At 45.1% G+C, this 26,990-nt stretch overlaps 1 protein-coding gene across 1 annotated transcript in view; it reads left to right on the plus strand.

Annotated features, from left to right (window-relative positions):
* Window positions 1-26,990, plus strand: part of LOC135537721 (A disintegrin and metalloproteinase with thrombospondin motifs 7-like) — an 86,543-nt gene that overhangs the window by 36,880 nt on the left and 22,673 nt on the right. The window contains exon 8 of the mRNA XM_064963754.1: window positions 21,450-21,593. Coding sequence (XP_064819826.1) covers window positions 21,450-21,593 — 144 coding nt within the window. The remainder of the gene's footprint in view (window positions 1-21,449; window positions 21,594-26,990) is intronic.

The following is a 26,990-nucleotide window of genomic DNA, read 5'->3' on the forward strand; positions in this document are numbered from 1 at the left end:
AATGCCCCATATTGACAATGCGAAAACATGTTTTTATACATTTTTGTTATTACAAAAATATCTAGTTTGCTTAAGTATTCACATCCCTTAGTCAATACTTTGTAGAAGCACTTTTGGCAGCGATTACAGCTTTGAGTCGTCTTGGGTACGTGTCTGGATCAGCTTTGAGTCGTCTTGGGTATGTGTCTGGTTCAGCTTTGAGTCGTCTTGGATATGTCTGGATCAGCTTGGAGTTGTCTTGGGTATGTCTGGATCAGCTTTGAGTCGTCTAGGCTATGTCTGGACCAGCTTTGAGTCGTTTCGGGGATGTCTGGGTCAGCTTTGAGTCGTCTTGTGTATGTCTGGATCAGCTTTGAGTCGTCTTGGGTATGTCTGGATCAGCTTTGAGTCGTCTATGGTATGTGTCTGGATCAGCTTTGAGTCGTCTCGGGTACGTGTCTGGATCAGCTTTGAGTCGTCTCGGGTACGTGTCTGGATCAGCTTTGAGTCGTCTCGGGTGCGTGTCTGGATCAGCTTTGAGTCGTCTCGGGTACGTGTCTGGATCAGCTTTGAGTCGTCTCGGGTACGTGTCTGGATCAGCTTTGAGTCGTCTCGGGTACGTGTCTGGATCAGCTTTGAGTCGTCTCGGGTACGTGTCTGGATCAGCTTTGAGTCGTCTCGGGTACGTGTCTGGATCAGCTTTGAGTCGTCTCGGGTACGTGTCTGGATCAGCTTTGAGTCGTCTCGGGTACGTGTCTGGATCAGCTTTGAGTCGTCTCGGTACGTGTCTGGATCAGCTTTGAGTCGTCTCGGGTACGTGTCTGGATCAGCTTTGAGTCGTCTCGGGTACGTGTCTGGATCAGCTTTGAGTCGTCTCGGCTATGTCTGGATCAGCTTTGAGTCGTCTAGGCTATGTCTGGATCAGCTTTGAGTCGTCTAGGCTATGTCTGGATCAGCTTTGAGTCGTCTAGGCTATGTCTGGATCAGCTTTGAGTCGTCTCGGGTACGTGTCTGGATCAGCTTTGAGTCGTCTAGGCTATGTCTGGATCAGCTTTGAGTCGTCTCGGGTACGTGTCTGGATCAGCTTTGAGTCGTCTCGGGTACGTGTCTGGATCAGCTTTGAGTCGTCTCGGGTACGTGTCTGGATCAGCTTTGAGTCGTCTCGGGTACGTGTCTGGATCAGCTTTGAGTCGTCTCGGGTACGTGTCTGGATCAGCTTTGAGTCGTCTCGGCTATGTCTGGATCAGCTTTGAGTCGTCTCGGGTACGTGTCTGGATCAGCTTTGAGTCGTCTAGGCTATGTCTGGATCAGCTTTGAGTCGTCTCGGCTATGTCTGGATCAGCTTTGAGTCGTCTAGGCTATGTCTGGATCTGCTTTGAGTCGTCTCGGGTACGTGTCTGGATCAGCTTTGAGTCGTCTAGGCTATGTCTGGATCAGCTTTGAGTCGTCTAGGCTATGTCTGGATCAGCTTTGAGTCGTCTCTGGTACGTGTCTGGATCAGCTTTGAGTCGTCTCGGGTACGTGTCTGGATCAGCTTTGAGTCGTCTCGGCTATGTCTGGATCAGCTTTGAGTCGTCTCGGGTACGTGTCTGGATCAGCTTTGAGTCGTCTAGGCTATGTCTGGATCAGCTTTGAGTCGTCTCGGGTACGTGTCTGGATCAGCTTTGAGTCGTCTCGGCTATGTCTGGATCAGCTTTGAGTCGTCTCGGGTACGTGTCTGGATCAGCTTTGAGTCGTCTAGGCTATGTCTGGATCAGCTTTGAGTCGTCTCGGCTATGTCTGGATCAGCTTTGAGTCGTCTAGGCTATGTCTGGATCTGCTTTGAGTCGTCTCGGGTACGTGTCTGGATCAGCTTTGAGTCGTCTAGGCTATGTCTGGATCAGCTTTGAGTCGTCTAGGCTATGTCTGGATCAGCTTTGAGTCGTCTCGGGTACGTGTCTGGATCAGCTTTGAGTCGTCTCGGCTATGTCTGGATCAGCTTTGAGTCGTCTAGGCTATGTCTGGATCAGCTTTGAGTCAGCCGTCTTCAAGTTTTTCCACAGTCTCTGGTACGTGTCTGGATCAGCTTTGAGTCGTCTCGGGTACGTGTCTGGATCAGCTTTGAGTCGTCTCGGCTATGTCTGGATCAGCTTTGAGTCGTCTCGGGTACGTGTCTGGATCAGCTTTGAGTCGTCTAGGCTATGTCTGGATCAGCTTTGAGTCGTCTCGGTACGTGTCTGGATCAGCTTTGAGTCGTCTCGGCTATGTCTGGATCAGCTTTGAGTCGTCTCGGGTACGTGTCTGGATCAGCTTTGAGTCGTCTAGGCTATGTCTGGATCAGCTTTGAGTCGTCTCGGCTATGTCTGGATCAGCTTTGAGTCGTCTAGGCTATGTCTGGATCTGCTTTGAGTCGTCTCGGGTACGTGTCTGGATCAGCTTTGAGTCGTCTAGGCTATGTCTGGATCAGCTTTGAGTCGTCTAGGCTATGTCTGGATCAGCTTTGAGTCGTCTCGGGTACGTGTCTGGATCAGCTTTGAGTCGTCTCGGCTATGTCTGGATCAGCTTTGAGTCGTCTCGGGTACGTGTCTGGATCAGCTTTGAGTCGTCTAGGCTATGTCTGGATCAGCTTTGAGTCGTCTCGGCTATGTCTGGATCAGCTTTGAGTCGTCTCGGCTATGTCTGGATCAGCTTTGAGTCGTCTAGGCTATGTCTGGATCTGCTTTGAGTCGTCTCGGGTACGTGTCTGGATCAGCTTTGAGTCGTCTCGGCTATGTCTGGATCAGCTTTGAGTCGTCTCGGCTATGTCTGGATCAGCTTTGAGTCGTCTAGGCTATGTCTGGATCAGCTTTGAGTCGTCTCGGGTACGTGTCTGGATCAGCTTTGAGTCGTCTAGGCTATGTCTGGATCAGCTTTGAGTCTTCTAGGCTATGTCTGGATCAGCTTTGAGTCGTCTAGGCTATGTCTGGATCAGCTTTGAGTCGTCTCGGGTACGTGTCTGGATCAGCTTTGAGTCGTCTAGGCTATGTCTGGATCAGCTTTGAGTCTTCTAGGCTATGTCTGGATCAGCTTTGAGTCGTCTAGGCTATGTCTGGATCTGCTTTGCACAACTGGATTTGGGGATTTTCTCAAACTCTTAAGTTACATGAGGAGCGGCGGTGAACAGCCGTCTTCAAGTTTTTCCACAGATTTTCAATGGGATTGAAGTCTGGGCTTTGGCTGAGCCACTAAAGGCCTTTCACATTTTTGTTCTGAAACTATTCCAGCGTTGCTTTGGCTGTATGCTTGGGGTCATTGTCCTGTTGGAATGTAAATATTTGCACCAGTCTAAGGTCGTTTGCACTCTGAAGTAGCATCTTACCAAGGATGTTCCTGTATTTGGCTCAATCATTGTTCTCTCTATCATTACCAGTCTCCCAGTCCCTGCTGCTGAAAAGCATCCCCATAGCATGATGCTACCACCGCCATGATTCACGGAAGGGATGGTGTTAGAAGGGTGATGAGCTGTGCCTGGTTTTATCCAGATATATCCCTTTGTATTCAGGCCAAATAGTTACATTTTTGTCCCATCAGACCACAGAATCTTTTGCCTTATCTGAATCTTTCAAGTGCCTTTTAGGAGACTCCAGACGTGCTGTCATGTGCCTTTTAGGAGACTCCAGACGTGCTGTCATGTGCCTTTTAGGAAACTCCAGACGTGCTGTCATGTGCCTTTTAGGAAACTCCAGACGTGCTGTCATGTGCCTTTTAGGAAACTCCAGACGTGCTGTCATGTGCCTTTTAGGAAACTCCAGACGTGCTGTCATGTGCCTTTTAGGAAACTCCAGACGTGCTGTCATGTGCCTTTTAGGAGACTCCAGACGTGCTGTCATGTGCCTTTTAGGAGACTCCAGACGTGCTGTCATGTGCCTTTTAGGAAACTCCAGACGTGCTGTCATGTGCCTTTTATAAAACTCTAGACGTGCTGTCATGTGCCTTTTAGGAGACTCCAGACGTGCTGTCATGTGCCTTTTAGGAAACTCCAGACGTGCTGTCATGTGCCATTTAGGAAACTCCAGACGTGCTGTCATGTGCCTTTTATAAAACTCCAGACGTGCTGTCATGTGCCTTTTATAAAACTCCAGACGTGCTGTCATGTGCCTTTTAGGAGACTCCAGACGTGCTGTCATGTGCCTTTTATAAAACTCCAGACGTGCTGTCATGTGCCTTTTAGGAAACTCCAGACGTGCTGTCATGTGCCTTTTAGGAAACTCCAGACGTGCTGTCATGTGCCTTTTAGGAAACTCCAGACGTGCTGTCATGTGCCTTTTAGGAAACTCCAGACGTGCTGTCATGTGCCTTTTAGGAAACTCCAGACGTGCTGTCATGTGCCTTTTAGGAGACTCCAGACGTGCTGTCATGTGCCTTTTAGGAAACTCCAGACGTGCTGTCATGTGCCTTTTAGGAGACTCCAGACGTGCTGTCATGTGCCTTTTAGGAAACTCCAGACGTGCTGTCATGTGCCTTTTAGGAGACTCCAGACGTGCTGTCATGTGCCTTTTAGGAGACTCCAGACGTGCTGTCATCCAGACGTGCTGTCATGTGCCTTTTAGGAGACTCCAGACGTGCTGTCATGTGCCTGTTAGGAGACTCCAGACGTGCTGTCATGTGCCTTTTAGGAAACTCCAGACGTGCTGTCATGTGCCTGTTAGGAGACTCCAGACGTGCTGTCATGTGCCTTTTAGGAGACTCCAGACGTGCTGTCATGTGCCTTTTAGGAGACTCCGTGCTGTCATGTGCCTTTTAGGAGACTCCAGACGTGCTGTCATGTGCCTTTTAGGAAACTCCAGACGTGCTGTCATGTGCCTTTTAGGAGACTCCAGACGTGCTGTCATGTGCCTTTTAGGAGACTCCAGACGTGCTGTCATGTGCCTTTTAGGAGACTCCAGACGTGTGTCATGTCATGTCCAGCGTGCTGTCATGTTTTAGGAGACTCCAGACGTGCTGTCATGTGCCTTTTAGGAGACTCCAGACGTGCTGTCATGTGCCTTTTAGGAGACTCCAGACGTGCTGTCATGTGCCTTTTAGGAAACTCCAGACGTGCTGTCATGTGCCTTTTAGGAGACTCCAGACGTGCTGTCATGTGCCTTTTAGGAGACTCCAGACGTGCTGTCATGTGCCTGTTAGGAGACTCCAGACGTGCTGTCATGTGCCTTTTAGGAGACTCCAGACGTGCTGTCATGTGCCTTTTAGGAGACTTTTAGGAGACCAGACGTGCTGTCATGTGCCTTTTAGGAGACTCCAGACGTGCTGTCATGTGCCTTTTAGGAGACTCCAGACGTGCTGTCATGTGCCTTTTAGGAGACTCCAGACGTGCTGTCATGTGCCTTTAGGAGACTCCAGACGTGCTGTCATGTGCCTTTTAGGAGACTCCAGACGTGCTGTCATGTGCCTTTTAGGAGACTCCAGACGTGCTGTCATGTGCCTTTTAGGAAACTCCAGACGTGCTGTCATGTGCCTTTTAGGAGACTCCAGACGTGCTGTCATGTGCCTTTTCTCAGGAGTGGCTTCCGTCTGTCCACCATAAAGCCCAGATTGATCAATTGCTGTAGAGACTATTGTCCTTCTGGCAGTCTCTCACATCTCAGCCAATGAACTCTGTAGTTCTGTCAGTGGTTATTGGGTCATTGGGTTTTTGGTCACCTCCCTGACCAAGGTCCTTCTTGCCCGGTTGCTCAGTTTGGTTGGATGGCCAGCTCTATGCAGAGTCTGGGTAGTTCCATATTTTTTTTACAATTACACAATGATGGAGACCATTGTGCTCTTGGAAACTTCAACAATCTAGAAAATATTTGATACCCTTCCCCAGATATACCGTGAGCTCCAAAAGTATTGGAACAGTGACACGTGTTGTTGTTTTGACTCTCTAATCCAGCACTTTGGATTTAAAATTATATGATGACTATGAGGTCAAACCCCCAAGACATGCTAACCTCTCAACATTTCAATTAAAACCTGGAAGGTTTGCACAAATATCATGCCCTCCCAAAAATGCCAACCTCCCAGGTTGTAATTGAAATGCTGAGAGGCACAAAATGGTCCTTACTGCGACAGTATTTTAATTATTAATTAAATATACTCACATATTGTTAGTGAATTTTCTAGGAATAGATTAGTTTACAGAACAAAACACCCAAGTCATTTATGAATAGTGCATCAGAGTGGGTATTGGATATGCACATGGAATATTCTCTGCCCTCTGTTTGCCAGCACTTCGATGTTTAATGCATTAAATGCATAACATTATCATATATACGATATTTAAATTCTGCTTTTGAAAAGAAAAGTCCTGTCAATGTGCCCAGGGATTCACTAAATCATCAACTTACTAGCTGAACATACACAGAACATCTCATTTAAACTACACTATTTCTTCCCCACTGCATATTTCATGTTTTTGTTCAACCAGCGACCACATTCTACCCAATCAAATCAAATCCAATTTTGTTTGTCACATACACATGGTTAGCAGATGTTAATTTGAGTGTAGCGAAATGCTTGTGCTTCTAGTTCCGACCATGCAGTAATATCTAACAAGTAATCTAACAAATTCACAACAACTACCTAATACACACAAATCTAAAGGGATGGAATACGAATATGTACATATATATATAAATGGATGAGTGATGGCCGTGCGGCATAGGCAAGTTGAAATAGATTGTATGAAATACAGGATATATGAGATGAGTAATGTAGGATATGTAAACATTATTAAAGTGGGATTATTTAAAGTGAATAGTGATACCTTTTGTTAAATCCATTTATTAAAGTGGCCAGTGACTTGGGTCTGTATGTTGGCAGCAGCCTCTCTATGTTAGTGATGGCTGTTTAACAGTGGCCTTGAAATAGAAGCTGTTTTTCAGTCTCTCGCCCCAGATTTGATGCACCTGTACTGACCTCGCCTTCTGGATGATAGCAGGGTGAACAGGCAGTGGCTCGGGTGGTTGTTGTTCTTGATGATCTTTTCGGCCTGCCTGTGACATCGGGTGCTGTAGGTGTCCTGGAGGGCAGGTAGTTTGCCCCCGGTGATGCGTTTTGCAGACCTCACTACCCTCTGAAGAGCCTTGCGGTTGAGGGCGGTGCAGTTGCCGTACCAGGCGGTGATACAGCCCGACAGATTGTGCATCTGTAAAAGTTTGTGATGTGTTACGTCATTGAATACCTGTCGTTTTCCTTTCCAATTCAAAGTTGTTTCCAGTGATGAGTACCCACTGGGCACAAACTGGTTGAATCAACTTTTTTTCAACGTAATTTGTCAACTTATTGTGATGTGGAATCTACGTGAAAAATATATTGGATGTGAAAAAAGTAATCGACGCCAATTTGTATAGAGGTTGAAATTTCAACCACAGGATTATGTTATCATGGTAACCAAATTTCAATATATTCAAACATAAATATATTGAATGTGTACCTTTTCTAAAACAACGTCAGCTCTTCAATTTTATTTCCGCTATCAGAAGAAAAAAAACCAATAGGCTGTGCAGCACCTCCTCCTGGAGAATTGATCTACCTACAAGCTACCCTTTGGATTCTAATCCTGGGTTTTAACCAAGCCCAGTTTAGCTAGGATAATTGTCACTGACTATTACCAATGTGCTATTCTGGGAATGATTGTTGAGATCTCCACTTAAAAACTAAATAGTTGCTATCGAACTAATTCCATAGAGTAGGTTTAACAGTGTAAATTAAATGTGACCATACTTTATCACTCATATCTTCAATGATTCTATTGAGACCAAAATGGCATTTGCAAAGTCATCAACAGCTATTTTTTCAATTGAACCCAGAATTCAACTAAACATTGACAATACATAGGGCTAGGGTTTCACGCTCTGGTTGGATTAAAATGGAATTATATTTAGTGATATTGAGTTGTTTGGTTGTTAACGCAACCAAATATCAACATTTGAAGGGGTTTCATTGTCCGCTTGTTTAGTTCCATCTAACTAACTGACTTAGTCTGGCTTTAATTCTAGTTTGTAAACAAATTGATATACAAATTGATATCCAAGTTTAAAAAATAAAAAAAGCTAAATCAGTTCAAATTTTTTCAAGTTTGGTTTGATTTAGTCCTATTCTTTAACTTAGATTTTCGGTCAAGATGGAGATTCCAATCCAACATATCAATTATTCATTTGTAGACAAACTGGGGTTCAAGCCAAACTAAGTCACTGGCACAGATAGAACTATCCAAACAGAAGATGCATCTCCTTCCAATGTTGATATTTAGCTTTGTTGACAACCAAACACGAGTCAATATCACTTTTGAAATACAATAACTATCCTATTAACTTGTCAACAAGTTCACAAATGGTATGTTGGATTCACATCTTCAACTCAGTTAAAGAATGTGATTAAGCCAGTGGCTCAGATGGAACTATCCCTGCAGCAGATTCATCTTCTTTAAATGTTAATATTTTGATGCCTTGTCAACCAAACACAATTCAATATTACTTTTGTAATACAGTAAATGGCCTTGCGTTACAAACTAATGTAACAATCAACCTTAAAATTAGTAACACATCCATGACCACATTGTGAGGTTACTGCAACTATAGAAATGTCTTCCTATTGTCACGATCGTTGTATTGAGGAGACCAAAGCGCAGCGTGAATGCATGATTTAATGATAAGACGGAAAAACACGAAGTACACTAAACTAACTAACTAACTAACACCGCTATAGAAAATGAGTGCTAACATGCAACATCACATAGACAATAACCCACCAACCACAATACAAAACAGGCTACCTAAATATGGTTTCCAATCAGAGACAACGACAAACACCTGCCACTGATTGAGAACCATATCAGGCCAAAACACATAGAAATAGACAAACTAGACATACAACATAGAATGCCCACTCATATCACACCCTGACCAAACAAAACATAGAAACAAACAACGCAAATCATGGTCAGAGTGTGACACCTATGTAATCATATATAGTGTGTATGTTCAAGACAGCATGAATAGGTCATCGCAGGTCAGGTAGAAATCTTCACAATTCCTGTAATAATCTGACCAGTATCTCCAACAGTATTGATCACTTTTTAATGTAATCTCAACTGTAATCCAGTCATTTGGTTCTACTATTAGATGAAGCACAGTGATTTTTGTTATTGATTTTTTTTTTTTCACCTTTATTTAACCAGGGAGGCTAGTTGAGAACAAGTTCTCATTTGCAACTGCAACCTGGCCAACATAAAGCGTAGCAATTCGACACATACAACAACACAGAGTTACACATGGAATAAACAAAACATACAGTCAATAATACAGTAGAACAAAAGAATACAAAAAGTCTATATACAGTGAGTGCAAATGAGGTAAGTTAAGGAAATAAATAGGCCATGGTGGCGAAGTAATTACAATATAGCAATTAAACACTGGAATGGTAGATTGGCAGAAGATGAATATGCAGGTAGAGATACTGGGGTGCAAAGGAGAAAAATAAATAAATAAATACCAGTATGGGGATGAGGTAGGTAGATGGGCTGTTTACAGATGGGCTATGTACAGGTGCAGTGATATGTAAGCTGCTCTGACAGCTGGTGCTTAAAGCTAGTGAGGGAGATGTGAGTCTCCAGCTTCAGAGATTTTTTCAATTCGTTCCAGTCATGGGCAGCAGAGAACTGGAAGGAAAGACGACCAATGGAGGAATTGGCTTTGGGGGTGACCAGTGAGATATACCCCCAGGAATTGGTAGTTGTCCACATATTCTAAGTCAGAACCGTCCAGAGTGTGATGCTGTACAGGTGGGTAGGTGTGGGCAGTGATCGGTTGAATAGCAGGCATTTAGTTTTGATAACGCAATCTGTTGTATAAATAAACAACATATCAGTCATTGTATTTCCATGTGAGCTTTGCTGTCCTTTTAAGTGGATGAAGCGCAGGGATAGACATTTGGGTGACAACTTTTCCATTGTATTTTGGTTGTGCTTTTAGATGGTTGATAGAATAGTGATAACACATTGGATATTCAACAACATTTTAGCTGTATTTTTTGAGTGAGTGAATCTCATTTATCCAACGTCTCACACCAAATTTGACCCAATTATCCAGGTTGAAGTGAGGTGGTGTGCTCAGTGGGTAGTGAAGAGTAGTCGGCACCAAAAATGGCTTCTCTATTTTGGAATATAGGAAAGAGGAAAAACAGACCCAGGTGGCCCAAACAAAGCTTTAAAGCTTCTGTCTGATATCTCATGTCGCTCTGCTACCAATTACAGTTATCCAACACCTTTTGATCTTCTTTGTTGACAACATCACACTAAGATATTGTTCTTCACACGTACAGTAAACCACATGCGCAAACTCACTCAGATATTGAGTTCTTCACACTAAAGCTGATGTCATACGAAGCAACCTGGATGCAATTAATGTCCACCTGTCACCCTCAAACTGCCTGCAACATTGTTGCATTGAATCATCACGAAATATTAACTGACTGGATACAATGTCCAGTCAGTAAGCAGTAACAAGTTTACATGACTCGTCATATCGTTCCATTCCAGTTGTCATGTTTATTTTGTATTCATTTTTTTACTTTTACTCCTTTTTCGTGATATCCTATTGGTTAGTACAGACTCTGGAGCGGCGAAGGTCGAGCGCCACGCGCCCTCCGAAACACAGCCCTGCGAAGCTGCACTGCTTCTTTACACAATGCTTGCTTAACCCGGACGCCAGCCGCACCAATGTGTCGGAGGAAACACTGTACACCTGGCAACCGAAGTCAGCTTGCAGGCGCCCAGCCCGCCACAGAGTCGCTAGAGCGCAATGGGACAAAGACATCCCGGCCGACCAAACCCTCCCCTAACCAGGACGATGCTAGTCCAATTTTGCGCCGCCTCATGGGTCTCCCGGTCATGGCCGGCTGTGATACAGCCTTGGATCGAACCTGGGTCTGTAATGACGCCTCAAGCACCACGTTGCAGTGCCTTTGCTTTGCCTTTGTGTATCAGCAAGGTCGCTTGAGATGTCACAGCTTGCAACTTGCTGCAACAGAAATGGTCCAAATTGATTCGTGTTACACAGGCGTCGCACAGGCAGCCCAATTCTGATATTTTTCCCACTCGTTGGTCTTTGACCAAGCACATCAGATCTATTTACATCAGATCTTTGTCAGAGCTGATCTGATTGGTCAAAAGACCAGTTAGTGAAAAAAATATCAGAATTGGGCTGCCTGTCTAAACGCAGCCGTAGAGTAATCCGTATGGTGTTTCATCTCCATTGTGTGATGTGATGAACAAAAATAGGTGGTTCTTTCATGTTTTAGGTCTAGCCTTATAAATACCCTGCTGACAAACACAGCTATACAAATACATTGTCCCCAAATACCCCCAGTAATGACAATGCATTGTTCCCAGACACCTTCAATTAGGATACATTCTACACAAACACCCATGGAGAACATATCCTAATTAAATAATAATAACAACAGGCAGGTGTTGGATTTATGTACCGCCCATCCCACCCTTGTGTTGCTTAGTTATAATGTGTGGCAGAGGGAATGCAACATGTTAAGTATTTGATAAGCATTCGATGCGCACCTGAATGACAGAGGAGCTGTGGAATGTGATACCATGGGACATTGCTCTGGTCCCTCCACCCCTTTAGAACCTATTAATGATGTTCTTTGTGGGCACAATGACGTTGACATTTGAGAGAGAGAGAGAGAGAGAGAGAGACAAGAGAGAGAGAGAGAGAGAGAGAGAGAGAGAGAGAGAGAGAGAGAGAGAGAGAGAGAGAGAGAGAGAGAGAGAGAGAGAGAGAGAGAGAGAGAGAGAGAGAGAGAGAGAGAGAGAGAGAGAGAGAGAGAGAGAGAGAGAGAGAGAGAGAGAGAGAGAGAGAGAGAGAGAGAGAGAGAGAGAGAGAGAGAGAGAGAGAGAGAGAGAGAGAGAGAGAGAGAGAGAGAGAGAGAGAGAGAGAGAGAGAGAGAGAGAGAGAGAGAGAGAGAGAGAGAGAGAGAGAGAGAGAGAGAGAGAGAGAGAGAGTTAATTTGCCAAATACAATACATTTTTTACATTGTAGTCATTATCAGACTTGTTATTAGTGCATTCATCTTAACATACTTTGACTGTGGTATGTGGTTGTAAGTACTTTATTTAAAAAGAAAATAAGAACATGTGTTGTGCTTGTGAAGGATTGATTGATAGGATAGCCTCATCATCAAATTTATTTGTCACATACACATGGTTAGCAGATGTTAATGCGAGTGTAGCGAAATGCTTGTGCTTCTAGTAACGACAATGCAGTAATAACCAACAAGTAATCTAACTAACAATTCCAAAACTACTGTCTTATACACAAGTGTAAGGGGATAAAGAATATGTACATAAAGATATATGAATGAGTGATGGTACAGAGCAGCATAGGCAAGATACAGTAGATGGTATTGAGTACAGTATATACATATGAGATGAGTATGTAAACAAAGTGGCATAGTTAAAGTGGCTAGTGATACATGAATTACATAAAGATGCAGTAGATGATATAGAGTACAGTATATACGTATACATATGAGATGAATAATGTAGGGTATGTAAACATTATATTAGGTAGCATTGTTTAAAGTGGCTAGTGATATATTTTACATAATTTCCCATCAATTCCCATTATTAAAGTGTCTGGAGTTGAGTCAGTGTGTTGGCAGCAGCCACTCAATGTTAGTGGTTGCTGTTTAACACTCTGATGGCCTTGAGATAGAAGCTGTTTTTCAGTCTCTCGGTCCCAGCTTTGATGCACCTGTACTGACCTCGCCTTCTGGATGATAGCGGGGTGAACAGGCAGTGGCTCGGGTGGTGTAGGTGTCCTGGAGGGCAGGTAGTTTGCCCCCGGTGATGCGTTGTGCAGACCTCACTACCCTCTGGAGAGCCTTACGGTTGTGGGCGGAGCAGTTGCGGTACCAGGCGGTGATACAGCCCGCCAGGATGCTCTCGATTGTGCATCTGTAGAAGTTTGTGAGTGCTTTTGGTGACAAGCCAAATTTCTTCAGCCTCCTGAGGTTGAAGAGGCGCTGCTGCGCCTTCTTTACGATGCTGTCTGTGTGGGTGGACCAATTCAGTTTGTCTGTGATGTGTATGCCAAGGAACTTAAAACTTACTACCCTCTCACCTACTGTTCCATCGACGTGGATAGGGGGGTTTTCCCTCTGCTGTTTCCTGAAGTCCACAATCATCTCCTTAGTTTTGTTGACGTTGAGTGTGAGGTTATTTTCCTGACACCACACTCCGAGGGCCCTCACCTCCTCCCTGTAGGCCGTCTCGTCGTTGTTGGTAATCAAGCCTACCACTGTTGTCATCCGCAAACTTGATGATTGAGTTGCAGGCGTGCGTGGCCACGCAGTCGTGGGTGAACAGGGAGTACAGGAGAGGGCTCAGAACGCACCCTTGTGGGGCCCCAGTGTTGAGGATCAGCGGGGTGGAGATGTTGTTGCCTACCCTCACCACCTGGGGGCGGCCCGTCAGGAAGTCCAGTACCCAGTTGCACAGGGCGGGGTCGAGACCCAGGGTCTCGAGCTTGATGACGAGCTTGGAGGGTACTATGGTGTTAAATGCCGAGCTGTCGTCGATGAACAGCATTCTCACATAGGTATTCCTCTTGTCCAGATGGGTTAGTGCAGTGTGCAGTGTGGTTGAGATTGCATCGTCTGTGGACCTATTTGGGCGGTAAGCAAATTGGAGTGGGTCTAGGGTGTCAGGTAGGGTGGAGGTGATATGGTCCTTGACTAGTCTCTCAAAGCACTTCATGATGACGGAAGTGAGTGCTACGGGGCGGTAGTCGTTTAGCTCAGTTACCTTAGCTTTCTAGGGAACAGGAACAATGGTGGCCCTCTTGAAGCATGTGGGAACAGCAGACTGGTATAGGGATTGATTGAATATCTCCGTAAACACACCAGCCAGCTAGTCTGCGCATGCTCTGAGGGCGCGGCTGGGGATGCCATCTGGGCCTGCAGCCTTGCGAGGGTTAACACGTTTAAATGCAAAAAAGGTATTTAGTCTGCCTGGGAGCAAGACATCCTGGTCCGTGACTGGGCTGGTTTTCTTTTTGTAGTCCGTGATTGACTGTAGACCCTGCCACATACCGCTTGTGTCTGAGCCGTTGAATTGAAATTCTACTTTGTCTCTATACTGACGCTTAGCTTGTTTGATAGTCTTGCGGAGGGAATAGCTGCACTCATTCAAGGGTTTTTCTTTATTTTTACTATTTTCTACATTGTAGAATAATAGTGAAGACATCAAAACTATGAAAGAACTACATTATTCTATGTGTGTTTTGATGTCTTCCCTATTATTCTACAATGTAGAAACGTTTCACTTGTACTGTACATGTGGGTTGTTTTTGCTCTAGGATGCCCACATGCCCCACAAGGCAAAAATAAATGAATGGAAGTACAGTATATATGGAGACGCTTTAGTGACAAACAATTTCCTGATCTTTCTTCTGTCACACTTCGAACAACCTTCATTTTGATATTTATTTGAGGACTGTCGGTTTAAGCATGGAGTGAATCTGTTTTCAATGCGTTTCTATGGGTCAATAGCAGTAGAGGGGTGAGTTATTTTATGCAAATGTAAAGCCGTGGCCAAAAGTTTTGAGAATGACACAAATATAAATTTTCACAAAGTTTGCTGCCTCAGTGTCTTTAGATATTTTGGTCAGGTGTTACTATGGAATACTGAAGTATAATTACAAGCATTTCATTATTGACAATTACATGAATTTGATGAAAAGAGTCAATATTTGCATTGTTGACTCTTCTTTTTCAAGACCTCTGCAATCCGCCTTGGCATGCTGTCAATTAACTTCTGGGCCACATCCTGACTGATGGCAGCCCATTCTTGCATAATCAATGCTTGGAGTTTGTCAGAATTTGTGGGGTTTTGTCCACCCGCCTCTTTAGGATTGACCACAAGTTCTGAATGGGATTGAGTTCTGGGAGTTTCCTGGCCATTGACCCAAAATATCAATGTTTTGTTCCCCAAGCCACTTAGTTATAGGTGTTCCATCATGCTGGAAAAGACATTGTTCGTCACCAAACTGTTCCTGGATGGTTGGGAGAAGTTGCCCTCAGAGGATGTGTTGGTACCATTCTTTATTCATGGCTGTGTTCTTAGGCAAAATTGTGAGTGAGCCCACTCCCTTGGCTGAGAAGCAACCCCATACATGAATGGTCTCAGGATGCTTTACTGTTGGCATGATGCAGGACTGATGGTAGCGCTCACCTTGTCTTCTCCGGACAAGCTTTTTCCGGATGCCCCAAACAACCGCTCTCCTTGATGATCCGATAAATGGTTGATTTAGGTGCAATCTTACTGGCAGCAATATCTTTGCCTGTGGAGCCCTTTTTGTACAAAGCAATGATGACGGCACATGTTTCCTTGCAGGTAACCATGGTTGACAGAGAAAGACAATGATTCCAAGCACCACTCTCCTTTTGAAGCTTCCAGTCTGTTATTCAATCTTAATCAGCATAACAGCGTGATCTCCAGCCTCACAATTGTGTTAACGAGCGAATCAGTGACATGTCAGCTGGTCCTTTTGTGGCAGGGCTGAAATGCAGTGGAATTTTGGGGGGTGATTCAGTTCATTTGCATGGCAAAGAGGGACTTTGCAATTAATTGCAATTCATCTGATCACTGTTCATAACATTCTGGAGTATATGCAAATTGCCATCATTCAAACTGAGGCAGCAGACTTTGTGAAAATTAATATTTGTGTCATTCTCAACTTTTGGCCATGACTGTATGCACATTTGATATGATTATAGTTGATAAAGGTTTGAAATAATTTGATGTTAAGATAGCTTGAACATATATGTTAAGTTGGTCTTGTAGCTTGATTGGCCAAGGAGCAGGACCACTTTTAACATCTACCGTCGTATTCCTATGGTACTCTTTCAAACTAATGTTGAGTTATGCAAATGTTTTATGGTTATAGTTCAAAAGTAAATAGATAAAAAAATCATTTGACAAGCAATAGAAGTATAGTGTAGAATTTGAATACTGTGATGCAAGTTAGTTAAGTCAGAAAACAAGTCAAATGAATTCACTATGTGGTGCGTAGATCCAAATGCCCAATAAGAAAATGAAGGTCCACTCTTTTTGGATGAAGGTGATTGAAGATACATCTGTTTATTCCATTAGGGACAAACGTCTCACCCCGTCAGGTTTCATCAGTGTCAATGTCAAAGCCTTAATTCAAAGGGAGTGGACCTTATCAATGCTGTGTATGAATGCAAAACCTGATAGAGTTTGATAGTAGTTGAGGTCAACTCCAGTCAATGTATAGCATGTCTCTATACGTGTTCCACTTTCTTTTTTAAAGAGCTCGAACTGAATCAGTACTGACTTAGGCATTTGTTGGAAAGGGGCCCTTTACTACATACAACAACAGGGTATGTAAATACAATTAAAAGTGAGTTTGCCTCGTCTTTGAGGCTTCAGCCCTCGCCTTGGAGCCTTTAGACCATCACAGAGTGAAGCTGTGATATTGGTTGGTGGTGGCATATATTGCTAAGCCCCCTAGTGTGATTCAGATTGGTTTCTAAATACTCCGCTCAGTGGCCATAGGGGGTAAATGGGACTGGGTCGGTTAACGCTTGTGTGAGATCCGGAAGTTCGGCGACTAATGAAAGCAACGTGTGGCATTAGCTTAGCGGGCTATGCTACCCACTACAAAGACACCAAGACTGCTGCCAGAAATGCTTGTCAAAGGATTTTGTGCGCTTTCCACGGCAGGTTCTGGCAGCATTTGATGTGTATACAGTCCATGTCTGTCTCTTTGGTCTCTCTCTACTGTGTGAATGTGTACGTTCATACGTCTGCTTATTAAAGTGTGTGTCCAGGCAGCCTGCCTAGGCAGTGGCCTCTCAATCTACACTCTGCATCAGCTGTGTGTGTATATTTATTTATTTTTATTTTATTTTTTTCACCTATATTTAACCAGGTAGGCTAGTTGAGAACAAGTTCTCATTTGCAACTGCGACCTGGCCAAGATAAAGCTTAGCAGTGTGAACAGACAACACAGAGTTACACATGGAGTAAACAATTAACAAGTCAATAACACAGTACAAAAAAGGCGAGTCTATATACATTGTGTGCAAAAGGCATGAGGAGGTAGGCGAATAATTACAATTTTGCAGATTAGCACTGGAGTGATAAATGATCAGATGGTCATGTACAGGTAGAGATACTGGTGTGCAAAAGAGCAGAAAAGTAAATAAATAAAAACAGTGTGGGGATGAGGTAGGTGAAAATGGGTGGGTTATTTACCAATAGACTATGTACAGCTGCAGCGATCGGTTAACTGCTCATATAGCAGATGTTTGAAGTTGGTGAGGGAGATAAAAGTCTCCAACTTCAGGGATTTTTGCAATTCGTTCCAGTCACAGGCAGCAGAGTACTGGAACGAAAGGCGGCCAAATGAGGTGTTGGCTTTAGGGATAATCATTGAGATACACCTGCTGGAGCACGTGCTACGGATGGGTGTTGCCATCGTGACCAGTGAACTGAGATAAGGCGGAGCTTTACCTAGCATGAATTTGTAGATGACCTGGAGCCAGTGGGTCTGGCGACGAATATGTAGCGAGGGCCAGCCGACTAGAGCATACAAGTCGCAGTGGTGGGTGGTATAAGGTGCTTTAGTAACAAAACGGATGGCACTGTGATAAACTGCATCCAGTTTGCTGAGTAGAGTGTTGGAGGCAATTTTGTAGATGACATCGCCGAAGTCGAGGATCGGTAGGATAGTCAGTTTTACTAGGGTAAGTTTGGCGGCGTGAGTGAAGGAGGCTTTGTTGCGGAATAGAAAGCCGACTCTTGATTTGATTTTCGATTGGAGATGTTTGATATGAGTCTGGAAGGAGAGTTTACAGTCTAGCCAGACACCTAGGTACTTATAGGTGTCCACATATTCAAGGTCGGAACCATCCAGGGTGGTGATGCTCGTCGGGCATGCGGGTGCAGGCAACGATCGGTTGAAAAGCATGCATTTGGTTTTACTAGCGTTTAAGAGCAGTTGGAGGCCACGGAAGGAGTGTTGTATGGCATTGAAGCTCGTTTGGAGGTTAGATAGCACAGTGTCCAAGGACGGGCCGGAAGTATATGGAATGGTGTCGTCTGCGTAGAGGTGGATCAGGGAATCGCCCGCAGCAAGAGCATCATCATTGATATACAGAGAAAAGAGTCGGCCCGAGAATTGAGCCCTGTGGCACCCCCATAGAGACTGCCAGAGGACCGGACAGCATTCCCTCCGATTTGACACACTGAACTCTGTCTGCAAAGTAATTGGTGAACCAGGCAAGGCAGTCATCCGAAAAACCGAGGCTACTGAGTCTGCCGATAAGAATATGGTGATTGACAGAGTCGAAAGCCTTGGCAAGGTCGATGAAGACGGCTGCACAGTACTGTCTTTTATCAATGGCGGTTATGATATCGTTTAGTACCTTGAGTGTGGCTGAGGTGCACCCGTGACCGGCTCGGAAACCAGATTGCACAGCGGAGAAGGTACGGTGGGATTTGAGATGGTCAGTGACCTGTTTGTTGACTTGGCTTTCGAAGACCTTAGATAGGCAGGGCAGGATGGATATAGGTCTGTAACAGTTTGGGTCCAGGGTGTCTCCCCCTTTGAAGAGGGGGATGACTGCGGCAGCTTTCCAATCCTTGGGGATCTCAGACGATATGAGAGAGAGGTTGAACAGGCTGGTAATAGGGGTTGCGACAATGGCGGCGGATAGTTTCAGAAATAGAGGGTCCAGATTGTCAAGCCCAGCTGATTTGTACGGGTCCAGGTTTTGCAGCTCTTTCAGAACATCTGCTATCTGGATTTGGGTAAAGGAGAACCTGGAAGGGCTTGGGCGAGAAGCTGCGGTGGGGGCGGAGCTGTTGGCCGATGTTGGAGTAGCCAGGCGGAAGGCATGGCCAGCCGTTGAGAAATGCTTGTTGAAGTTTTCGATAATCATGGATTTATCGGTGGTGACCGTGTTATCTAGCCTCAATGCAGTGGGCAGCTGGGAGGAGGTGCTCTTGTTCTCCATGGACTTCAGTGTCCCAGAACTTTTTGGAGTTGGAGCTACAGGATGCAAACTTCTGCCTGGAGAAGCTGGCCTTAGCTTTCCTGACTGACTGCGTGTATTGGTTCCTGACTTCCCTGAACAGTTGCATATCGCGGGGACTATTCGATGCTATTGCAGTCCGCCACAGGATGTTTTTGTGCTGGTCGAGGGCAGTCAGGTCTGGAGTGAACCAAGGGCTGTATCTGTTCTTGGTTCTGCATTTTTTGAACGGAGCATGCTTATCTAAAATGGTGAGGAAGTTACTTTTAAAGAATGACCAGGCATCCTCAACTGACGGGATGAGGTCAATGTCCTTCCAGGATACCCGGGCCAGGTCGATTAGGAAGGCCTGCTCACAGAAGTGTTTTAGGGAGCGTTTGACAGTGATGAGGGGTGGTCGTTTGACTGCGGCTCCGTAGCGGATACAGGCAATGAGGCAGTGATCGCTGAGATCCTGGTTGAAGACAGCGGAGGTGTATCTGGAGGGCCAGTTGGTCAAGATGACGTCTATGAGGGTGCCCTTGTTTACAGAGTTAGGGTTGTACCTGGTGGGTTCCTTGATGATTTGTGTGAGATTGAGGGCATCTAGCTTAGATTGTAGGACTGCCGGGGTGTTAAGCATATCCCAGTTTAGGTCACCTAAAAGAACAAACTCTGAAGCTAGATGGGGGGCGATCAATTCACAAATGGTGTCCAGGGCACAGCTGGCAGCTGAGGGGGGTCGGTAGCAGGCGGCAACAGTGAGAGACTTATTTCTGGAGAGAGTAATTTTCAAAATTAGTAGTTCGAACTGTTTGGGTATGGACCTGGAAAGTATGACATTACTTTGCAGGCTATCTCTGCAGTAGACTGCAACTCCTCCCCCTTTGGCAGTTCTATCTTGACGGAAGATGTTATAGTTGGGTATGGAAATCTCTGAATTTTTGGTGGCCTTCCTGAGCCAGGATTCAGACACGGCAAGGACATCAGGGTTAGCAGAGTGTGCTAAAGCAGTGAGTAAAACAAACTTAGGGAGAAGGCTTCTGATGTTGACATGCATGAAACCAAGGCTTTTTCCATCACAGAAGTCAACAAATGAGGGTGCCTGGGGACATGCAGGGCCTGGGTTTACCTCCACATCACCCGCAGAACAGAGAAGGAGTAGTATGAGGGTGCGGCTAAAGGCTATCAAAACTGGTCGCCTAGAGCGTTGGGGACAGAGAATAAGAGGAGCAGGTTTCTGGGCATGGTAGAATATATTCAGGGCATAATGCGCAGACAGGGGTATGGTGGGGTGCGGGTACAGCGGAGGTAAGCCCAGGCACTGGGTGATGATGAGAGAGGTTGTATCTCTGGACATGCTAGTTGTAATGGGTGAGGTCACCGCATGTGTGGGAGGTGGGACAAAGGAGGTATCAGGGGTATGAAGAGTGGAACTAGGTGCTCCATTGTGAACTAAAACAATGATAACTAACCTGAACAACAGTATACAAGGCATATTGACATTTGAGAGAGACATACAGCGAGGCATACAGTAATCACAGGTGTTGAATTGGGAAAGCTAGCTAAAACAGTAGGTGAGACAACAACAGCTAATCAGCTAGCACAACAACAGCAGGTAAAATGGCGTTGACTAGGCAACGGAGCCAACAGATAAAACATAAACAAGCAGAATGAGGTACCGTGATTAATGGACAGTCCAGCATGCATCAGCTATGTAGCCAAGTGATCAGTGTCCAGGGAAGCTGGATTAGTGAGTGTTATCCAGGTTAAAAAAAAAACTAACAATGACTAAATAGCTTATAGCTAGTTAGCTTCTGGAGGTTCTTGAGTGTGTTCTAAAAATTAAAAATAATAGCGATTCCGTATCACATTGGGTGAGGCAGGTTACCGGAAGGTATAAACAAATTAAAAATCGGAAAGAGATAAGAGAGTAAATATGGGTCCAGTGGGTGTTTGGGACGAGGCGATTCAGACGGTTAGCAGGCCTGTGCTAACAAGCTAACAGTTAGTAGGCCGGGGCTAAACAAGGTAGCAGTTAGCAGGCCGAAATAGCAAGCGGGGAGATAGCAAGGGCTAGAGAGTTGGACAAAGTGGACAAAATATTAGGGATGCCTGTTCTTTCCATGACGGATTGACCTGGTGAATCCAGGATCCCTTATTGATATCACCTGTTAAATCCACTTCAATCCATTAGTTAGGTGTTCCTAATGTTTTGTCCAGTCGGTGGATACTGTATATTTGAGAATGGATATTATATTGTATAGTTGTCCACTCACTGTGTTGTCTGTGTGTGTGTGTGTGTGTGTGTGTGTGTGTCTATATATTCCTATATATCTGTATACATGTCAAATTGTCCATGCAGGGCCCACTCACTCTCCCTTCTCTCTGTGGGATGTGCTTCTATGCCGCAGCTTTGGGATTCAGCATGATGGGAACGGCAATGACTGTGAGCCGATTGGGAAAAGACCTTTCATCATGTCTCCACAGCTCCTGTATGGCACCTCCACCCCCAGCTGGTCGCGCTGCAGCCGCCAGTATATCACCCGCTTCCTCGAGTGAGTTTTAATTCTATTGTCCCACACTGATGACCTCATCATTCTGTCTAAGTTTCTCCCTGTTTCTCTCTCACATTTTGTAATGATAATGCAAATGATAGTATATAGAAAACCATACAATGCGTCATTCAATCAGGCTTAAATGAACTGATAGGGTTAATGCAATGTTTCCAAAGGAAAACAGAATGCAACCATAGTGAGAAAATGATCTGTTGTTCTCTTTCTGCCTCTCTCTCCATCTCCATCTGTCTTTCTCTCTTTTATTCTCTCTCTCGCTCTTCTCTCCTCATCCCCTTCAAACCACTTTACCTGTCTCTTTCCCATCTCTAACTCCCTATTCTACAATTCCACTCATCATTTGTGCCACTGATGGCCCTTGAATCCATAATACAACTACACCCCAATAAGGACCTAATGGAATATGTACCGGATATATGCACTGGTTTATGAGTGCATTCTAATTGTCTCATGGTCACTTTGATCCATGTTGCTTGATGCTTTCAAATTGAGCAGTTCCACCAATGATGTATCCACTTTCAATCTACCATCTACCCAAATAGCCTGGATATGAGAGGGTTGTATGTGGATGGTACTTGTTCCAATCACAGATCAATAGACAAAACCTCCATCACTGCTTACTACCATCCATTCTATCTGAGACTCAGAGACAAGTGTCAGAGATGTGTTTGTTTCCAAAGTAAACCAAGATAAAGGATCTATTTCAATACATCATACACCCTTTCCGGTCACAGGTTTGTGTCCACAAAATATGTTATTTGTTATTTTCTAAGACATGACAGTGTCTCCATCTTAATGCAAACATACTGAAAGATGTCACACTACAACAGACATGCTTTCTGCTTTATTTGTGATTTTGCAGTGTGAAAAATACCTCGTCAGCTCCATCAGCTTCACAGGAGGATCGTAAGCTGCTCTTTCTGAGGCTTAGACAGACACAATAGCGCCAAATAGAACCCTAGCTAGCAGTGCCAAATAGAACCCTAGCTAGCAGTGCCAAATAGAACCCTAGCTAGCAGTGTCATTTGGAACCCTAGCTAGCAGTGCCAAATAGAACCCTAGCTAGCAGTGCCAAATAGAACCCTAGCTAGCAGTGTCATTTGGAACCCTAGCTAGCAGCGACATTGGAATCCTAGCTAGCAGCGTCATATGGATCCCTAGCTAGCAGAGTCATTTGGAACCCTAGCTAGCAGCGTCATATGGAACCCTAGCTAGCAGCGTCATATGGAACACTAGCTAGCAGCGTCATATGGAACCCGAGCGAGCAGCGTCATATGGAATCCTAGCTAGCAGCGTCATATGGAACACTAGCTAGCAGCGTCATATGGAACCCTAGCTAGCAGCGTCATATGGAACCCTAGCTAGCAGCGTCATATGGAACACTAGCTAGCAGCGTCATATGGAACCCGAGCGAGCAGTGTCATATGGAATCCTAGCTAGCAGCGTCATATGGAACACTAGCTAGCAGCGTCATATGGAACCCTAGCTAGCAGCGTCATATGGAACACTAGCTAGCAGCGTCATATGGAACCCAAGCGAGCAGCGTCATATGGAACCCTAGCTAGCAGCGCCATATGGAACCCTAGCTAGCAGCGTCATATGAAACCCTAGCTAGCAGCGACATATAGAACCCTAGTTAGCAGCGTCATATAGAACCCTAGCTAGGAGCGCCAAATAGAACCCTAGCTACAGTGCCTTGCGAAAGTATTCGGCCCCCTTGAACTTTGCGACCTTTTGCCACATTTCAGGCTTCAAGCATAAAGATATAAAACTGTATTTTTTTGTGAAGAATCAACAACAAGTGGGACACAATCATGAGGTGGAACGACATTTATTGGATATTTCAAACTTTTTTAACAAATCCAAAACTGAAAAATTGGGCGTGCAAAGTTATTCAGCCACTTTACTTTCAGTGCCGGAAACTATCTCTAGAAGTTCAGTGAGGATCTCTGAACGATCCAATGTTGACCTAAATGACTAATGATGATAAATACAATCCACCTGTGTGTAATCAAGTCTCCGTATAAATGCACCTGCACTGTGATAGTCTCAGAGGTCCGTTAAAAGCGCAGAGAGCATCATGAAGAACAAGGAACACACCAGGCAGGTCCGAGATACTGTTGTGAAGAAGTTTAAAGCCGGATTTGGATACAAAAAGATTTCCCAAGCTTTAAACATCCCAAGGAGCACTGTGCAAGCGATAATATTGAAATGGAAGGAGTATCAGACCACTGCAAATCTACCAAGACCTGGCCGTCCCTCTAAACTTTCAGCTCATACAAGGAGAAGACTGATCAGAGATGCAGCCAAGAGGCCCATGATCACTCTGGATGAACTGCAGAGATCTACAGCTGAGGTGGGAGACTCTGTCCATAGGACAACAATCAGTCGTATATTGCACAAATCTGGCCTTTATGGAAGAGTGGCAAGAAGAAAGCCATTTCTTAAAGATATCCATAAAAAGTGTCGTTTAAAGTTTGCCACAAGCCACCTGGGAGACACAGCAAACATGTGGAAGAAGGTGCTCTGGTCAGATGAAACCATAGGTGGAAAGAACTGAAAACTGCTGTTCACAAATGCTCTCCATCCAACCTCACTGAGCTCGAGCTGTTTTGCAAGGAGGAATGGGAAAACATTTCAGTCTCTCGATGTGCAAAACTGATAGAGACATACCCCAAGCGACTTACAGCTGTAATCGCAGCAAAAGGTGGCGCTACAAAGTATTAACTTAAGGGGGCTGAATAATTTTGCACGCCCAATTTTTCAGTTTTTCATTTGTTAAATATGTTTGAAATATCCAATAAATGTCGTTCTACTTCATGATTGTGTCCCACTTGTTGTTGATTCTTCACAAAAAAATACAGTTTTATATTTTATGTTTTGAAGCCTGAAATGTGGCAAAAGGTCGCAAAGTTCAAGGGGGCCGAATACTTTCGCAAGGCACTGTAGCAGCGCCAAATAGAACCCCAGCTAGCAGTGCCAAATAGAACGCTAGCTAGCGGCGCCAAATAGAACGCTAGCTAGCGGCGCCATATGGAACCCTCGCTAGCGGCGCCAAATAGAACCCTAGCTGGCAGCACCTTATGGAACCCTGGCTAGCAGCGCCATATGAAACCCTAGCTATCAGCGCCATATGGAACCCTAGCTAGCAGCGCCATATGGAACCCTAGTTAGCAGCGCCATATGGAACCCTAGCTATCAGCGTCATATGGAACCCTAACTAGCAGTGCCAAATAGAACCCTAGCTAGCAGCGCCATACAGAACCCTAGCTAGCAGCGCCATATGGAACCCTAGCTGTGTGTGTGTGTGTGTGTGTGTGTGTGTGTGTGTGGCATTTGATTCAGGTCTCACATCATCAAGGCAATTGCCTCAGGACTCTCATCATCAAGGGGCTTCATGAGCTGGGCATGAACATTTTTAAATAAGAATAAGAAGTCAAATAATTTCTCTGCTTGAGGCACGTTCATGTTCCGCTCGAGGCATAATAAATACATAAATCCCCATTGAAATCCCTCAGTTTAAGCAAGGGATACAGTATCTGTTTTTTTGCATGGGCTGCGTCAATGTCGGCCTTCCGCATCTGCAGTGGAAGGTGAGCAAGCCACAGCGGTGTTTGTCAGACCAGGAGACTTCCCAAAAATTGGTCTTCTCACGAAAATATCAGAGCCTTTGTGTAACCCAAACCGGGTGTGTAGCCCAAACCACATCCGAGCAGTTTCCATACTAATATGGTGAGACGGACGCTATTCTGCTCTATGACTCCCACAAGTGTCACGGGACTAGTCTGAAGGTCACCCGGTTCAAATAATAATATATCTGTTCCACGAATAACAGATATAGCCCTTGGTTCACTCCAGACCTGACTTTCCTCGACCAGCGCAAAAACATCCTGTGGCGGACTGCAATAGCATCGAATAGTCCCCGCGATATGCAACTGTTCAGGGAAGTCAGGAACCAATACACACAGTCAGTCAGGAAAGCAAAGGCCAGCTTATTCAAGCAGAAATTTTCATCCTGTAGCTCTAACTCAAAAACGTTCTGGGACACTGTAAAGTCCATGGAGAACAAGAGCACCTCCTCCCAGCTGCCCACTGCACTGAGGCTAGGTAACACTGTCACCACCGATAAATCCGTGATAATCGAAAACTTCAACAAGCATTTCTCAACGGCTGGCCATGCCTTCCTCCTGGCTACTCCAACCTCGGCCATCAGCTCCGCCCCCCCGCAGCTCCTCTCCCAAGCCTCCCCAGCTTCTCCTTTACCCAAATCCAGATAACAAATGTTCTGAAAGAGCTGCAAAACCTGGACCCATACAAATCAGCTGGGCTTGACAATCTGGACCCTCTATTTCTGAAACTGTCCGCCGCCATTGTCACAACCCCTTTTACCAGCCTGTTCAACCTCTTTCATATCATCTGAGATCCCCAAGGATTGGAAAGCTGCTGCGGTCATCCCCCTCTTCAAAGGGGGTGACACCCTGGACCCAAACTGTTACAGACCAATATCCATCCTGCCCAGCCTATCTAAGGTCTTCGAAAGCCAAGTCAACAAACAGGTCACTGACCATCTCGAATCCCACCGTACCATCTCGAATTCTCCGCTGTGCAATCCGGTTTCCGAGCCGGTCATGGGTGCACCTGAGCCACGCTCAAGGTACTAAACGATATCATAACTGCCATCAATAAAAGACAGTACTGTGCAGCCATCTTCATCGACCTGGCCAAGGCTTTCGACTCTGTCAATCACCATATTCTTATCGGCAGACTTAGTAGCCTCGGTTTTTCTAATGACTGCCTTGCCTGGTTCACCAACTACTTTGCAGACAGAGTTCAGTGTGTCAAATTGGAGGGCATGTTGTCCGGTCCTCTAGCAGTCTCTATGGGGGTACCACAGGGTTCAATTCTCGGGCCGACTCTTTTCTCTGTATATATCAATGATGTTGCTCTTGCTGCGGGCGATTCCCTGAACCACCTCTACGCAGACGACACCATTCTGTATACTTCTGGCCCTTCCTTGTACACTGTGCTATCTAACCTCCAAACAAGCTTCAATGCCATACAATACTCCTTCCGTGGCCTCCAACTGCTCTTAAACACTAGTAAAACCAAATGCATGCTTTTCAACCGTTCGCTGCCTGCACCCACACGCCCGACTAGCATCACCACCCTGGATGGTTCCGACCTAGAATATGTGGACATCTATAAGTACCTAGGTGTCTGGCTCGACTGTAAACTCTCCTTCCAGACTCATATCAAACATCTCCAATCCAAAATCAAATCTAGAGTCGGCTTTCTATTCCGCAACAAAGCCTCCTTCACTCACGCCGCCAAACTTACCCTAGTAAAACTGACTATCCTACTGATCCTTGACTTCGGCGA

The sequence above is a fragment of the Oncorhynchus masou genome, unplaced genomic scaffold (assembly GCF_036934945.1).
Source record: "Oncorhynchus masou masou isolate Uvic2021 unplaced genomic scaffold, UVic_Omas_1.1 unplaced_scaffold_824, whole genome shotgun sequence".
In the NCBI taxonomy this organism is placed as follows: domain Eukaryota; kingdom Metazoa; phylum Chordata; class Actinopteri; order Salmoniformes; family Salmonidae; genus Oncorhynchus; species Oncorhynchus masou.